The sequence below is a fragment of the Taudactylus pleione genome, unplaced genomic scaffold (assembly GCF_031769625.1).
Source record: "Taudactylus pleione unplaced genomic scaffold, aTauple2 ptg001230l, whole genome shotgun sequence".
In the NCBI taxonomy this organism is placed as follows: Eukaryota; Metazoa; Chordata; class Amphibia; order Anura; family Myobatrachidae; genus Taudactylus; species Taudactylus pleione.
The window spans coordinates 171,565-189,228 of NW_028285630.1; the positions used below are offsets into that span (position 1 = coordinate 171,565).

The 17,664-nt window shown below is 45.3% G+C and overlaps 1 protein-coding gene across 1 annotated transcript; it reads left to right on the forward strand.

Moving 5' to 3' along the window:
• The first annotated feature begins 4,240 nt into the window (after positions 1-4,240).
• Positions 4,241-17,126, forward strand: LOC148450986 (trypsin-3-like). The gene is made up of 5 exons (XM_088462410.1): positions 4,241-4,280; positions 5,003-5,168; positions 7,729-7,988; positions 12,070-12,206; positions 16,977-17,126. Exons 1-5 carry the CDS (start codon positions 4,241-4,243, stop codon positions 17,124-17,126), a joined length of 753 nt encoding a protein of 250 aa, XP_088318536.1.
• The last annotated feature ends 538 nt before the right edge of the window (positions 17,127-17,664 follow it).

Here is a 17,664-nt window from a genome sequence, read left to right on the forward strand (position 1 = left end):
GAGAGCTCAGCAACGCCAAAAGACCCAGAAGACCACGGAAAACAACTATGGTGGATGACAGAAGAATTATTTCCCTGGTGAAGAAAAACCCCTTCACAACAGTTGTCCAAATCAAGAACACTCTTCAGGAGGTAGGTGTATATGTGTCAAAGTCAACAATCAAGTGAAGACTTCACAAGAGTGAATATAGAGGGTTCACCACAAGATGTAAACCATTGGTGAGCCTCAAAAACAGGAAGACCAGATTAGAGTTTGCAAAACAACATCTAAAAAAGCCATTACAGTTCTGGAACAACATCCTATGGACAGATGAGACAAAGATCATCTTGTACCAGAGTGATGGGAAGAGAAGACTATGGAGAAGGAAAGGAACTACTCATGATCCAAAACATACCACCTCATCAGTGAAGCATGGTGGTGGTAGTGTCATGGCGTGGGCATGTATGGCTGCCAATGGAACTGGTTCCCTTGTATTTATTGATGATGTGACTGCTGACAAAAGCAGCAGAATAAATTCTGAAGTGTTTCGGGCAATATTACATGCTCATATTCAGTCAAATGCTTCAGAACTCTTTGGACGGCGCTTCACAGTGCAGATGGACAATGACCCGAAGCATACTGCAAAAGCAACCAAAGAGTTTTTTAAGGCTAAAAAGTGGAATGTTATGCAATGGCCAAGTCAATCCCCTGACCTGAATCCGATTGAGCATGCATTTCACTTGATGAAGACAAAACTGAAGGGAAACTGCCCCAAGAACAAGCAGGAACTGAAAAAATTTGCAGTAGAGGCCTGGCAGAGCATCACCAGGGATGAAACCCAGCGTCTGGTGATGTCTATGCGTTCCAGACTTCAGGCTGTAATTGCCTGCAAAGGATTTGCAACAAAGTATTAAAAAGTGAAAGTTAGATTTAGGATTTCATAGTTTGTCCCATTACTTTTGGCCCCTTAAAAAGTGGGAGGCACATATAGAAACCGTTATAATTCCTACACCGTTCACCTGATTTGGATGTAATTACCCTCAAATTAAATCTGAAATTCTGCAGTTAAAGCACATCTTGTTTGTTTCATTTCAAAGCCATTGTGGTGGTGAATAGAGGCCAAAATATGAAAATTCTGTCAATGTCCCAATATTTATGCACCTGACTATATATATATATAGTCAATATATATATATATATATATATATATATATATATATATAGTCTATGAAAACTGGGATGTTTGTATTTTAAGCAGGAGGTATCAGAAAAGTTACCACAGGGATAACTGGCTTGTGGCAACCAAGTGTTCATAGCAATGTTGATTTTTGATCCTTCAATGTTGGCTCCTCCTATCATTGTGAAGCAGAACTCACAAAGCGTTGTATTGTTCACCCATTAATAGAAAATGCTAACTGGGTTCAGATTGTCATGAGCATCATTATATATAACCATGAGTATTTTATGTCTTGAATGCAGCCTTGAAAAAAGGACACCTATGCGTCTTGAAACGTCGGCCAATGGGTGGTGAGCTGTGTCTATCTTTTTTTTTTTTTTAATAATTCAGCATGGTAATGTTTGGTTTTTCAAATGATAAATGTATGATGTGAAAAGGTGTTTCTATGTGGTGCATTTTATCACAAGATCTACAACAACTGCTGGCGGTTTGATACAATTGTCTATTACATTTTTGTATACAGCAGAGGTTCCCAAACCCGGTCCTCAAGGCACCCTAACAGTCCGGGATTTAAGCATATCCATGATTGAGCACAGATGGTTAGATAATCAAAAGACTGAGGACCTGATTCAGCAAGGAACGCAGATGCAAATGCAATAGCGATTACGGCCGCAGTCTCACTGCAAAAGTATGCTAATCCATTGCGATCGCAATGAAATCTCAGCACAAGCCCTTACCTTACTCAGGAATTACAAACTTCAGTGCACGCTATGAGACCTCAGGTTGCGTAGGGCATGGCAGTGGCTAATTTAAGAACGCCCCTGCAACGGCGTTCAAACGCACTGGCACGCCTGCATTTCGCCAACCACCCTCCTGTTACCACCCACAAATGGCACTTTCTGTCAATCACTGCAATGGGTCTGCATAGTCACTGCGATCGCAGTCCCGATCGCCATGGCTAGTTCATGCACTGCGATGCATACGCACGTGCAGTATGCAACAATCGGCCGATTGCGTATGTATCAGCAACTGCGTTCCTTGCTGAATCGGGCCCTGAGGTACCAAATTAGTCACCTGTGCCCAAAAAAGCATTGTTATGGTTAAAACTTGGATTGTTAGGGCGCCTTGAGGACCGAGTTTGTGTACCTCTGGTATATAGTGTTGCACTTGCTGCATGTGATCTATACTTGTTTAATATACTGTAGAATTCTGGAGTTTTTTAAAAATCCTAAATGAGTGCCATATATGTTATTCAATCTACATGTGTGTTTTAAGATTATGAAGGCACCGGAGTATTTGAATAATTTATAAGATTTTTGCTGTGCTGCGTTATATGCACATATAATATTTATTTATTTATTTAATTAGTTTTGAACGCTTGTAACTTCCATGAGCAAGTTCGCACCATTCCCTGCAGAATGGCGGCTACAGCCACACCAGCTCACTCCAATGCCCATGTCCAATGCGTCTCGGCGCATGCACATCTCTCCGATGACATGAAAATTTTACATTTCTGTGAAAAACTTTGAATATATGACAAAACACAATGAAAATGTTTGCTAGGACTGCAGGTTTTCGCAAACACTAATCAAACACTAATCCTCATAGGGACCAATGATAAATTCAAACAATAATGTTAGTTAACGGCATGCAATGTCCTATGTTATCACAGAGTCTCCTGTAGCTGCCCACAGTTACATATGTTTGCAACTGTATTTCAGCACCATACACTGTATGCCTAGTTGTTCCCTGATTGGACTGTTGCAGTGCATTCACATAGTCTTCATAGCTGGCTCTGCTGTGATTACATAATAATATAATAGAGTAAGTATAGCGCATTGTGATTGGATAGTGATGTCACAGCAGAATGAGCGCAGTCCAATTACTGTGTAACAATCACCTATAGCTTAAACTTTGGCCAATGTAAGCTATGTGAAATCTTTATGATGCTGCTCAGCTTGTGTGATTGGATGAATCTCTGCACCGATAATGTACAGCACCCTTCTGTGACCAAGTCCAATATAATATAACTAGCTGAAGTACCTGGCGTTGCCCAGGTTTAAATCTTCAATTTATTAAGCTAGGCATCGCAGACCAATTGCCACCCCTCTGTGAAGTTTTCATCCAAATCCATACAGTGGAAGGCCCAGATCACGATCCCCGGGTCAAAGTTCTGCCTAGCGTAGGCCAAAGGGAGGTCCGACCAAGACCTAATCTTCAAGTTATTAAGTTAGGCATCCCAGACCAATTGCCACCCCTCTTTGAAGTTTCATCCAAATCCATCCAGTGGAAGGCACAGCACAGGCTTCCCGGGTCAAAATTTGGCCCAGCGCACACCAATGTGAGATCCGACCAAGACCTCAAGCCCCTAGTATGTCTTCTGGGATCCAATGTTACCACCATTTTTGTCCAAATCCATCCAGTGGAAGGCTCAGAATAGGCTCCCCAGGTCAAAGTTCTGCCCAGTGTACACCAAAGGGAGCTCCGACTGGGACTCTAACCCCCTTAAAACTTGTCCAGGATCCACCTGGACCACCTCGCGTTGGTTTCATTCCAATTGAATCCATAAACGGACAGACAAACAAACAAACAAACAGACCATTGAATTTTATATAATAGGTATAATATCAAGTTGCAAACAGCTGCTCTGTGCTCTAAATTTGCTCATTGCAAACATCATGTAACCTAAGCTATGTTACAAAACTTGGAACTGGATCATTTTTTTTTAACTGGGCTTTTTCCTTTTTCTGTGACTCTTCTTGAAGTTTATATACTGTATAGCACTGACTAATCGATAAGCTACATGTATTAACTATTAAGTATACCGTATCAAGTATTGAAAGTTGACACATTAGCAATTGTACTAGCCTGACATGTGTACATAGTAGATAAGAGCTCCCAAACATTGGACCAGATGTGAAGTTTGCAGATCGCACGGGAACCTGCAGGTGTCTGGAGAGGAGCCATGTGAAGGAACAGGCTGCTGAGTCTCTGCTGATAAGCGTCCTATAAATGAGCCCCACATTATGCCGTGGATCTTTCAACGCTTCTAAAAGATCAAAGCAGAGGTAACATCAGCTCATTATGCTCCAACTCTGGGTGTGGATGTTCCTGGGGGTTGCAGGTAACCTCTATAAACACGAATACTCATATTACTGCTTTCTCTATATGTTTAGTGTCCAGAATCTAGAATAAAAGTGTGTATGGAGTGGACCATTAAAGTCAGATTAGAAAATATGTATGCTAAAGCTGTAGACATTTGAAAATTCTCAGTAGACTTTTTCAAGTTGGCGGTCATCATACTGCAGGTCAATAGCATGACCTAACTAAACAGAGGCACAAACCAAGCATCTTGAAAGGTATATCGATCTAAAATTAAGCCTATTAATGCCGAATAAGTGGCAGGAAGCAAGCTGCTGTATAGTTAGGCTGCTTGAGCTCTGGGCAGTAACAATACTATGACCACTCTGGAGGGGGTGAATGTGGACTTTCATTTTTAGATACATAGAAGAGTTGTATCAAACTTTCTAAAGAGAAGTGGACAAGAGGAGAAGTTGCAGCCAAACAGCTTCTAGATATCATTTTATATAATGTTCTTGATAAATGCTAGCTAGTAGCTGATTGGTTGCTATGGGCAACTTCTCCACTTGTTCACTTGTCCACTCTTTAGAAGGTTTAAAACATTTCCCCCTCTGAAGAGAATAGCTCATCCTGGCTGGGATCAGCATCTTGGTACTTTATTGCCTTAACCTATGGTTCAAAAGGTTAGCTTTGGATATTTTGCCTCTCGGCCAGTATACTGTACAATTGTGATTTATATTACAATGACGATTGATTCCTTTGCAGCTGCGGCTCCTCTGGGTGATGATGATGATAAGATTATTGGAGGCTATGAGTGTCCCCGCAACTCCCAGCCCTGGCAGGTTTACTTTACCTACAATGGAGAACGCTGGTGTGGAGGGTCTCTAATAAATGAAAGGTGGATCATATCAGCGGCTCACTGCTACAAGCAGTAAGTACAGTACATGCTACTTCAGGGCAATAATACTCTTCTGTATCGTCCTATACATAGACCAGAAGAGTGGATCTCAGCATTCAGAATTATTGTTTCAAATCTTTATTGTTTCAGTCATATTTTTTTTGCACTTTTCTCAAGTAAAATAGTAGGTGGAAGGACTTGTCTTTATCATTTTTATACCTTGATTTGGAAAAACACATGTGGTGGGTCAGGTTGCCTTGGGGTATCTCTGAGCCTCCGATGGGATATTTAATACATGTGCTCTGAGGTCCGGAGCGGCCTTCGCTTCCGTTTTAATTTTCTCCTTCCTTTTAAATGTATTTTTTAACACAGGGCCTGAATCAGAGAAGTACAATAATGACACCGCGTCTCCTTATGTTGAACGCAGTGATGTGTGAAAATGGGCAAATGTCGCAGACACCAAGATTTGTAATGAGACGCCCACCGGCGGCTTTGCAAATCAAACTAACTGCGTCCAAAGACGCAGCATTGGACACATCCTTCAATATTTGGCTACCTGAGTTACCTTATGGTCGCTCGGAATGGCCAAGGGAACTGAGACGCTGGAGCCATGTTTTCTGCATACGGGATCGCAGACGCAGTCTCCGACATGCACCGAAAATGGTCGCGACACATCTGCATTTTTGCTATCATTCCCCCATTACCTCCTACAAACACTTTGTGATTGTCAATCACACTGCGCTGCACCTGCCAAAGATAATTTATCTTGACGCATGCGCAGTGAGACTCAGATGTATGTGCAGACCACTAATAATCGGCATTGCATTCATCTCTGAACCTGACCCAAAGTGTTGGTCATCGATCATCGGTACAATCATCCGATTGTCAGAAGATGGAACTGGATGCTCTGTAAAATATGCAGTTATGTTCTCCTGATGTTTTATTTTTATCCTATTATGTGGGTTTTATATTATCTCTGCTTGTACCCACATATATATAGTTTGCTAGTTAAAACTGGTTTCAGTATCATACTGTTCTACCCTTTCAGTCCTTTATCTCTTGATCTGACCCAGCTTTTTTTGAAACAAATGAAAATATTCTTACTTTATTTTTCACATATCATTCCGTAGCCCATGTATGGTAGATTGTAATCACCATATGCAGGGACTGCACCTGTTTCCATGTGTGCTAGAGGCTGTAGTAAAACACACACACGAGTTGATTTATTACGGTTTCGTTTTTTTATCTCAACATCAATAACAGATGAAAACAATTCAAAAAGTAAGGGGGAGATTTATGAAAACTTGTAGAGAGATAAAGTGGAGAGGGATAAAGTACCAACCAGTCAGCTACTAACTGTAATTTTTCCAACACAGCCAGTAACATGACAGTTAGGAGCTGATTGGTTGGTACTTTATCCCTCTTTACTTTATCTCTCTCCAAGGCTAAAGCTGAGTACACATTAAATGATATGTGAACCACACGATACGTCGGGCGACTGCACGGTTGACGGGCTGACATATCGGGTGGCCGGTACCCATTAGATGATCCGGGACCTGACCGCTCAATATGTTGGCCCCTACAGCATCTTGTTACTTGGGGTTGTCAGTCGCATAGACAGATTGAGCAGCATGTAGGGACGAGCTGACGGGAGCGTGCATGGCCTAACATTAAGCGATTTTGACAATATATCGGATAGAACCGTTGGATCGCCCAAAATATCGTCTAAAGTGTACCCACTTAAGTACATCTCCCCCACAGCATGCTTGTCCACCCTCCCGATTCGGCCGCTTCCGACCCCTCGGAAAGGCAGGCAAGCCTCCTGGTCCCCGGCGACCCGTCTTCACCCCCGCCACTGCGAATACAGTATGATCCCTGTCAGCAGGGGGGGGCGTTGATGCGATTCACGCTAAATCGCGTCATTGTGGCCCCGTCCCCTGCATCACAATGCCATTAATATCGGCATTGTGAAGAGGGGGCCGAGCCGCGATCACGCTGTCACGCGCATGCTCCACCCCTGTTGACGAGTCATTTTCCCGGGTCACGCCCCCTTTTGAAGCGGCACGCCCCCCCACAGAGGAAGCCCCTCTGCCCCACAGCCTGTAAATACAGTTAGAAGCTTATTGGTTGGTACTTTCTCTCTCACCAAGCTTTGGTAAATCTCCCCCTTAAGTCTCTATAACAGACAAAAACAGTAGTAGGGACACTGAAAATACTTAGGGGATGCTTAATTAGTGATGATGGCCATAAGGTGTTAGCGTTCTGACCGGTTTTCACGAACACCAATGTCACAGATGTTTCTTCACACCAAATAAAGGTGCACTAGAAAATCTGCACTGTTGCTGTACGGTAATTTTTGGTGATGTGCGCAGGAGCACGTTGTGACTGCTCATCGCTTATAATTGAATACGCCCCATGTAATGTAAGTAAAAATGCAGTTTGGTTACATAAACTAGCTAGTCCAATCGCTGGATAGCTGTCATAGTTTGTACGGATGATACTGTTAAATAAAAGGAGATTTAGATTATGTTGAACATGCACAAGACTCTATAAAGCTATAAAGTGCCTCATTGTCCTTGTCTTCTTTGTGTAGACCGAAGACCCTTATTGCTCACTTAGGAGAACATGATACCTCCACAGAAGAGGGGACGGAGCAGCACATCCAGGTGGAGAGCGCTTTTCAGTACTTCTACTACAGTCAGAGTTATCTAGACCATGATTTCATGATGGTTAAACTAGCTAAGCCTGCCCAGTTTAACCAGTTTGTCAAGCCTATACGCTATGCTGTTAGTTGTCCAACCGTTGGGAGCCAGTGCCTAGTGTCAGGCTGGGGAAATCTGAGGACATCTGGTGGTAAGTTTATACTCTTACTAATTCTTATACAAAGATTGGGTCAGATTTATAATTAATATAAAAGTAAAAAAAAACATTTATGCCAGTGTAATTATAGCATCAGTTCGAAAAAAATGTGACTAATACCCCTTTCAGGCATGCCGAGATTCCCGGGAATTTGGCCTGCCTCCGCCAAATTCCCGGTATGTCGCGTATGTCTGAAGGTACCTACCCGGGAAGAACATGTTCCCGGGTAGCCGACCCTCCAATCGACCAGGGAATTTCCCAGGACTTAAGTCCCAGGAAATTACCCTGCTCATGTCTGAATGGTGATACCCGGGAATTTACTCCTGGGTTTCACCAAACAGCTCCTGATTGGCCGGCCACGGCTGCCTGCTGCATGGTGATGACATCAGCAGCAGCCGGAGTGAGACAGGAGAGACGGCGGACATATTGCAACAGAACCGTGGTCTGGAATTGGTGAGGAGAGGGGACAGGAGAGGAGTGGCAATAAAGGCCTTTATTAAATAAAACTTTGTTTTGAAAACACAAATGTTGTGCCATAATTTTTTTAAGTTACACCGTTGAATTAATGTTGCATGACCTCATTAATGTGTGCCAGAAAGCGTCTACTTTAAATGAGAAAGCTGTGATCTTCTGTGTAGAAAACAGAAAAACCCGGCTTATGTCTGATAGAGGTCTACCTGGGAATTTCCCAGGTAGAAGCTGTAGTGTAGGAGGGTCTCGAGCAAATACACCGGGAATTTGCACAGGAGAAATTCCTGGGTCTGAGCAGGACATTTCCTGGGTCATATGTCTGTAAGGAGTATATGGTGAAATAACCACAAAAACAATATATATGCACCTCTTTATGTTTTCTCTTTCCATTAAAAAAATTATAATTAAACAAATTGGGAAATAATAATAATAGTTATTTTATATATATATTCAGATAGAACTGTTGATGCATAGGAACAGAGCCGGCCCTAGGCAATGTTTAGTTCTGCCTCTGACCCAGCCCCCTCTCCCTGTCTCACAGCACTCATCACCCAGCAGCACACATCACAGAGACAGCCAACAACACCCATCACCACTCTCCCACACAGCAATCATCATCCAGTACGAATCACCCAGCACCGCACCCCCATACAGAACCCCTCTGCCCTCTCCCAGCACAGCACCCCTCACCCAGCAGCACAGATCACAGACATGCCCAACACCATACGTGCCGACTATCTGGCTGCCCCTTCCGGGAGGGAGCTGCCAGATCGGCATTACTGGGGGGCGTGGCCAGCAAACGGGGGCGGGGCCGGCCAGATGACACATTTTGTGGGCGGAGTGGGGGGTGGAGCCACACAAGCGCATCATTTTGGCCCCGCCCCCGCTACACACTGCCGATATTACAGGCAGTGTGATGCAGGGGGCGGTGCCAAAATGACGCGAATCTCGTCACCGCCCCCCTTCGCTGCCAGGGTTTTACAAACAATTGGGGTGGGACAGGAGGGGTCGGCGGCAGCCGGGAGACTTGCCTGCCTTCCCGGGAGGTCGGGAGCGGCACCCGATTTTCGGGAGGCTCCCGATTTTCGGGAGGGTAGGTAAGTATGCCCAACACCCATCACCAATCACCCCACAACCGGCCAGCACACAGCACCAGCACCCCTCACAGCAGTCAGCACAGCACCCCTCACTACATGCTGAGCTGACTTTGATCAAAACATATTTATAACAGTCACTTACTTTGCAGCTCCTGCTGAATCCTCCTCATGCGCTTTGTGGGGGTGGCTTTGTAGTGGTGACGCTGGTAGGCTGCAGGGAGTCAGTGCAGGCTCAGCCTGCTCGACTCCGCAAAGGCCCATTTGAGAAGGAGCAGCTGCTGCTGGGCATGAGCAACAGCCCTCCAGTGACCAGTGGCCATTTTTGTTGATGCACAGTGCCCACTGTCCCTACTGTGCACAGTCTGCTACTCTGCTCCAGCCTCCCTGGACCCGCTTGCTCCCGCAGCGGCAGCCCACTGTTGTTGGCTGTGAGCTGCTTGCTGCAGCTGCTGCCCGATCAAAGCTGAGAGCTCCGATCGTGGCCGCCTAACTACTAGCAGAGCCCTGCCATCCAGGTGCCCCGCCCCCGCAACCGCCGCCAGCTGTTCCGCCACGACCAGCCCGCTCACTGTCTGCTGATGCCAGGCCCGATCAGAGCTCAGCTGACAGCTCCATTCGTGCCCGGCAGCAGCAAACAGTGGACGCTGCACAGCGGCTGTAGCAGCTACCCCAGCCGGCAACAGGTGCGCCATGCCTCAGTGTCTGCCCCAAACCTCCGCTGAGCAACGACCCCAGGCAGGCATGGATGCCCCTAGGCATTCCAAATACCATTTGATGGTTTATATATGTTTTGCTATATTTGGCAAACATCCGTTACTATGGGGACACTGGAAGATACAAAAATAACATAACACATCAACTAACTAGGGGACCCAGTCACAGCGAGGAGACAGCGCAGAGCACTCTCCTCATCAATCATCAATTAGTTTTTACGTTTCACGAGGTTTGGCAGATCTTTCTAAAAAAAATCTTGTTATGTATTTAGTTGAATTTAAAAAATGATGACGGAAATCCTCTCTATCTGAGTCTCTGGTCTCTGTAACAGCACTTGGCACAAATACAGCAATTGGTGGCTAATACATTGTAAATTGGTGCTTCATGTTCAAGTCAAAAGTTTGTGACATTAGATAGGGTTTACTAGGCGCGGACTAGGTGAAAAAACAAGTACCATATTATTTCCCATATTAACATGTTGCCATGGATCAACCCTTAGGCCCTGAATCACAGGTGGATGCTAAATCATACAGGCTGCAATTTATTTGTTTCACAGCTGTCATAATACATACTTACCTACCCTCCCGATTCGGCCAGGAGCCTCCCGAAAATCGGGTGCCGCTCCCGGCCCCCCGGAAAGGCAGGCAAGTCTCCTGGCGCCAGCGACCCACCTGCATAAACCCTGGCAATGGGGGGCCAGTGACGCGAATCGCGCTGAATCGCGTCATCGTAGTCCCGTACCCTGCATCACAATGCCATTAAGCCTCGGCATTGTGAAGAGGGGGCGGGGCCACGATGATGCAATCGTGCTGTCACGCCCTATGCCCCATCCCCAATAGTGTGTCAACCTCCAAGCCACGCCCCCTTACTCCCACGCCACGCCCCCTTCTTGCCGTGAGACTCCCCCTGTGTGGTTGCCCGACAGCTCCCTCCCGGAAGGAGGGAGCTAAATGTCGGCAACCCTGTAATAACATGCAAATGCTAGTATCAGCTTTCCCTGTGTGTATCTGCGAGCGCTGGAGAGTGAAAGCCCTGAGACGCCCACTTTCAATGTCCGATGTCAGTACAAATACTCAAACTGTCCATCACTGGCGCACCATCGCGATCACCACAGACACTTAATACGCCCTCTGGCTGGCGCAGTGTCTCCTTCTGAACTTTCTCTAAACATGTTCTATGTTGCTGCGACTCTGCGTTTGGGAATACAGCAGCGTTCACTGATACACCTGTTGCACTCCCATAACACAGCCATGAGACAGCCTTTTTTTGCAGTCCCTTCAACTTGCCTCCCAGTAACCTCCCAGGAACGGCCATGACTTTCCGCCGCCAGCTCAAATGGGAGCGATTCTATACACAGCAGCATAAACTCATTGGAACAAATGCGCATTAGGGGTTTCCAAACCTTTTCACGCCTGCACAGTAGAAAATACTGGCTTAACTACGCAGACATCGACACATGCGTCCACCTCTGAATCAAGCACGTATTGGGAGATGTATAAAACTTTGGAGAGAGATAAAGTGGAAAGAGATAAAGTACCAACCAATCAGCTCCTAACTGTCAATTTTTATAGGCTGTGTTTGAAAAATGAGTTAGTAGCTGATTGGTTGGTACTTTATCTCCATCCAAGGCTTAGTACCTAGACCACCTTAATCACTATTTGACAATCTGATATAGTATAAATATCAAATGCATTCCATGACTGCTAAAACTGATACCTATGATAAACAAATGAGTTAAAATATAAAAATAAAATGTATGAGGTATAATTATAATACATAGGTTTATTTTGCAGTGCAGTATCCTGATTCTCTGCAATGCCTGAATGTTCCTGTGCTGTCAGAAGCCAGCTGTAAGGCTTCTTATCCAAACAAGATCACTTCAAGTATGTTCTGCGCTGGTTACTTAGAAGGAGGAAAGGACTCATGTCAGGCAAGTATAGACAAGGGCAAAAATAGAAACTATTTGAAATGCTTAATGGACTGACAAATTACGAACTGAGGCCCTGATTCAGAGCAGGACGCTCTGACAGAGCGCTCGCTCTAAATCAGGGCCGGCCTTCTTGTTTTTTAGAGCGGCCCCCTGGCCACTTGCATAGCTGTGGGTGACAACCCACAGCTATAGCGAGCGGCCAGGAAGATGGTCAAGACCATCGCGACCATCGGGCTTGCGACTAAACCCTTGTGGTAGGGTCTCGTTGCCGCAAGCCCCAGAGAGATTTTTTCTCAAACAGAGCCGAAATCTCTCCCACTGACATCACTCGTGATGTGTTTGGGGCAAGCCCCAAACGGAGGCGTTAACATGGGAACGCCTCCGTTTGGGCAGCCACTCCCCCGGTCCGCCCACCAAAGGGGGCGTGCTGTCACTCAACATCGACAGCACGCCCCCTTGGTACGAGACCCGGAGCGACGGCTTGCCCGTCGCTATCCGGGTTTCGCGCATGCGCACGACGGAGCCGGCTCCGTCGTGCGCATGCGCACTGGGCCACCATCGATCCGAGCGGGTCTGAATCAGGCCCTGAGTTTCTGGTTTAGATTATGTTTTTATTTTTGAGAATTGCAAAATTGGAAGGGCTGACAGGTTACATATTATGACTAATCCCCTAACCATACAGAATATACTATGTAGCTAAAGTGATATAGGGTTACATATATAACACATCTATTATATCATCACCTATGGAGTCAGTCTAGCACCTGCTCACTGAGGAGTGGGGCCTCCCTGCAGCTCTCTACTGAGCCGCTCAGTAGAGAGCTGTAGGGAGGTCCCGCTCCTCACTCCCCTCACAGCTCTCACTGGCTGCTTGATTACCACACAGCTCCTCTTCTCCCCCCAGCAATGTTTGGATTTCAGGAATGTTCTCTAAGTCCTGTAAGCGCCTGGAGCAGCTAACCCACCCCCAGCACTCTTACTCATCTGTGAGCCCCCAACCATGAACCCTTCATCCCGTGGTCCCATCACCTGCAGGGAGAAAGGACAGAGATTAGAGAGGGAGAAATTGGGGATAAGAGTTACGGGGTGATAGATGACAGAACAGAGAGGGACAAGGGGGGGGGGGGGAAGAGATGAGAAAGATACATTGGGGGGGAGGAATGGTTAGAAGATAGAGGGAGTCAGAGTATAAAAAAACCCTGCAATGCTAAGCACAAAACCTAGCGACTCGGTGAATGACAGGTATATAATACTTATATTAGTACATACATGTGCCATTAGTAATAGTAACTATATTATACATACTTATATGCAGATTGCTTAGTAATTCTTAAAAATAAAATAATAATAAAAAATACCAGGTCATTGGATAGAGAGATAAATTAGGGAACATATGTTGTTGTTATAAGGAAAACGGATAACAATAATGCTAAGTCTTCTAATCTTGTGCAGATGTAACCAGGTAATCAGGGCCACAACTGTGTGTGTGTGTTTGTGATGTAGTAGTGTGGAATCAGGTGCATGTTTAGTGTGGATTTGGAGGGGATATCTATCCATAATGTTATTTCCTATTTCCCTCATTGTGTCAATGTTCTATCCTTGCCACAAACATATTCAGCGAACTAGAACTGCACAAATATATATGCCTGCACAGCAGATTCTAGTTTCACCTCAGGTTTTGGTAGCAACTAGCAGGGCAGGCTCAGAAGAGAGTCACATGGTGCCACATGTAATATACAGAACCATACCTGGTGCCACATGTAATATACAGAGCCATACCTGGTGCCACATGTAAAATACAGAGCCATACCTGGTGACATGTCCACAGCAATATATAAATCCAAGACTAATGTGCAGAGCCATATCTATCGCCAAGGCTAATATGCAGAGCGCTATCTGGTGCCAAGTTTAATATGCAGAGCTATACCTGGATCTACAGTAAGAATGACTGGCTTTTTCACTTTATCACTGCACTCCCTCCTGTAAATACATAACTGGTAGAACCTACTGCTGACTCAGGGGCTTGGTGCGCCAGGATCCTTCTTTTCGCTATCTAGCACTTGCGGTTAAACTTCCCACTATGTGGTCCTCTGCTGATCATATTAGCAGAGTAACCAGGTGTAGGACACTGGGTCTGTAATCCAATAGCATAGTTAATGTGATATATACAGCCAAAGGCAGTACAATGGGCCCTGGGTGTACAGATGTTAAGTGAGTTGTGCAGCAGAGATCCTGACAGCGGTTAGTCCACACATGTAATAACTTAACCAGGTTTTAGGTTTATTAACCAAGTAGAATAACAAGTTGCATGTAGGCAGAAGGTTAAACAAGTGTAGTAAGGTATTGGATGCGGCTTGGAGCGTAAGGGTATTGCTGGGCATTGTAGTGCGTTGGGTGGTAAGATGTTATACACCTTGGTGATTAATGACGCTATATGCCCCTACACAAATGGTGGTGGTACAGAGTACTTGTGGTACACGACACGTAGGCCACTGTATGGCTGGCTTACGCTGGGGATCTCATAGGGCACATGCACAAGCATGGAATGCTAGGGAGGAAAGACGCGCCAACAGGGTGCACATGCGCAGTAGCACATGTCAGAGGTCAGACCTCCTGCTTAGCTGCAGCGGGTCCTAGAGACCGTCGGTTCTGCTGCTATTTTGATTGAGCCAGCGCTGAGCTCTCCTCATCCAACAGATCAGAGCTGGATTAAGAAATCATTGGGCACTAGGCAAAATAATATTTTAGGACCCCCCCATAACATTAATAATCCACCCCAATATAACATTAATACCCCATGCACAATAGCCCCTTCCTTCACCTTGACCACCTTCACCAGTCCCAACCTAACATTTTAAAACAACTCTACTCAACATTAATAACCCCGCTATTAGCTACACAGGGGCATGACTAGACCTAGGGGAGCCCCAAACCAAGATTTTCATGGCCCCCCCCTAGGTTCCCGCCTCCCTTGCTCAGCATTCTCCCCACGCACTCCCCCCGCACCCACCTCGCTCCCCTCTCCCCAAATAACCGACTGACTGATGCTGGGAGGAGGCGACCACGCCTCCTCCCAGCATTCCTGTGTACAGTTTGCGGTATGGCTGTGTATGCCACCGCACTGCCTGAATTATGCACGCCCCTATAACAGCATCCCAACGCACAGGTACGCTCGCGTTCACCTGACCACCCCCCGCCACCCCCCACAAATGGCACTTCCTGTCAATTAATATCGGAAAGGTCTGCGGACACACTGCGTGTAGTTTGTGTACCCAAACCCGTTTGCACTGGCTAGTTCGTGCACGCGCTGTGCGATGCATACGCAAGCGCAGTGCAAAAACATCGGCCAAGTGTGTGCGTTCTCTCCTATGCGTTCCTTGCTGAATCAGGTCATATGTTGGAAAGATTAAGTTAAACAAGACCTGCAAAACATCAAAGTCTAAATTTCGCTAATTTATGAAAAACATAAATATATTTTATTTAAATCTTTCCAAATTGCCACCTTACTTTTTAAACTAATTCACTTGAAACCGATGACATCACTGATGGATTGTGCATTTGAAGGAGGCTTTATTGTGCCTTATTGTGATTACTATACAATACTGTGGTGTAGTAGCTTGAATGGGATGTAGTCAAAAGGTCGACAGTAACATGATCGACAGTCGTAATGTTGACACCACAATGAAGACTGTTTTTGATGTTGATATTTGGCCTGATTCAGCAAAGATCGCAAGTGCAATCGGCCGATTGTTGTATTCTGCGCATGCGTATGCATCGCAGTGTGCATCGGGACCCATCGCTAACCCATCGCAGAGTGATTGACAAGAAGTGCCATTTGGGGAAGGTGACGGGGGTGGTCGTCGAAATTCAGGTGTGCCAGTGCGTTTGAACGCTGTTGCAGGGGCGTGCATAAATTATCCACTCCATTTACAGTATAATAGCTATTGTAGTCACAGTTGCGATCCGTACTGAATCGGGCCCCTTGTTAAAATGTCAATAGGCAACTGGTCGGCATTGTCAGAATGTCAACAGATGAAATATCAACATTGTCAGAAATTCAACATTGGGGTTAGGCTGCGGGTAGGAGGGTTAGGCTGCAGGCAGGAGGGTTAGGGTCAGGCTGCCGGTAGGGTTGAAGTTAGGCTGCGGGTAGGGTTAGGTTGCAGGGGGGTTAGACACTAGGCAGAGTTTGGCTGCAGGGGGGGTGTTTGGTTTAGGCACTAGAGGGAGGATTAGGGTTAAGGAGTAGGGGTTAGGGATAAGGGAGTGATACTTACCAGAACGCCGGGGATCTCTTACTCGGAAGTGATGGTCACATGACCTCCGGGATTCGGAAGACAACGCTGCGACCATCGGGAGCAAGATGAGTCCTTGCTGGGCCACCAGGACACAATGGCGACAGTTTAACATGTCTACATTTCATCACTGTCTATATTATAACCATATTGACATTCTCATGCTGACATGATGAATGTCAGCATTTCATACCCAAACCGCTTGAATTGTAGGTAGATAGAAAATGTTTTGCACTGTGATAAACTTTATTATCAGACACCAGAGACGTGATATCAGACATCACTCATGTCACAGTATGGGAGTTACACATACACAATGGAGACTGTGACAAGCTGCTTTTTCACTTTGAATCATCCTTAATTTGAAATATTGTGGGAAAGTTGTTTTGCAATAAGAGTTCATGACATTGCAAATTCATAATGAAAGCCCAACTTTATATAGATTACATACCATGATTTATCTATATTTGTGCAGGGCGACTCTGGGGGACCGCTGGTTTGCAATGGAGAACTATATGGAGTGGTGTCATGGGGGCAAGGGTGTGCGCAAAGAGGATACCCCGGCGTCTACACCAAAGTCTGCAACTACATTGACTGGATACAGCATGTTATTGAGAATTATTAAAGATGAACACGAAGAGAGCAAATAGAGTTGTATTAAAGCATCGTACATGAAGTTTCCAGTGTTTATGAAGTGTGTATGTTATCGTCAACTGCCTGTGGTTGCTGAGACTGTCATAATAACAATAATGAAACACCAGAAGGTATCAACCACAAATGTCTTTAAAATAGTAGTTTCTTACAATAGAGTAGAAAGAATGTGGTAGCGATACAGCATAAAACTGAGATATGCGAGGACACCTGTTCAGAGAGATCTAACTATATAGAAACATTCTGTGGCAGTTTAAAGTTGTTCTTTTATTATTGACTTTATGTTTGCAGCATAGTTTTATTAGGTATTTTTAGAAACAGAAATCTGCATTATATATCAGGACGTGCCCAGAATGAATCCAGAAACGTCCTTTAAGAATGATTTCATTTAAAACCACGAATGAGTGAGAGATGACCTTTGTAGTTCTGCCTGTCACTTACATCTAGTGGGTAGAAATAGCTGTGCTCTTAGGTGCAGCAATGAGCGCTCCTTAAAATTGGCCACATCCACC

Excerpts from the sequence above, each read along its gene's own strand:
- LOC148450986 (XM_088462410.1), top strand. The coding sequence starts at position 4,241 with ATGCTCCAACTCTGGGTGTGGATGTTCCTGGGGGTTGCAG. Across the intron at positions 4,281-5,002 it reads GATGTTCCTGGGGGTTGCAG|CTGCGGCTCCTCTGGGTGAT; the intron begins GTAACCTCTATA and ends ATTCCTTTGCAG. Across the intron at positions 7,989-12,069 it reads AAATCTGAGGACATCTGGTG|TGCAGTATCCTGATTCTCTG; the intron begins GTAAGTTTATAC and ends TTTATTTTGCAG.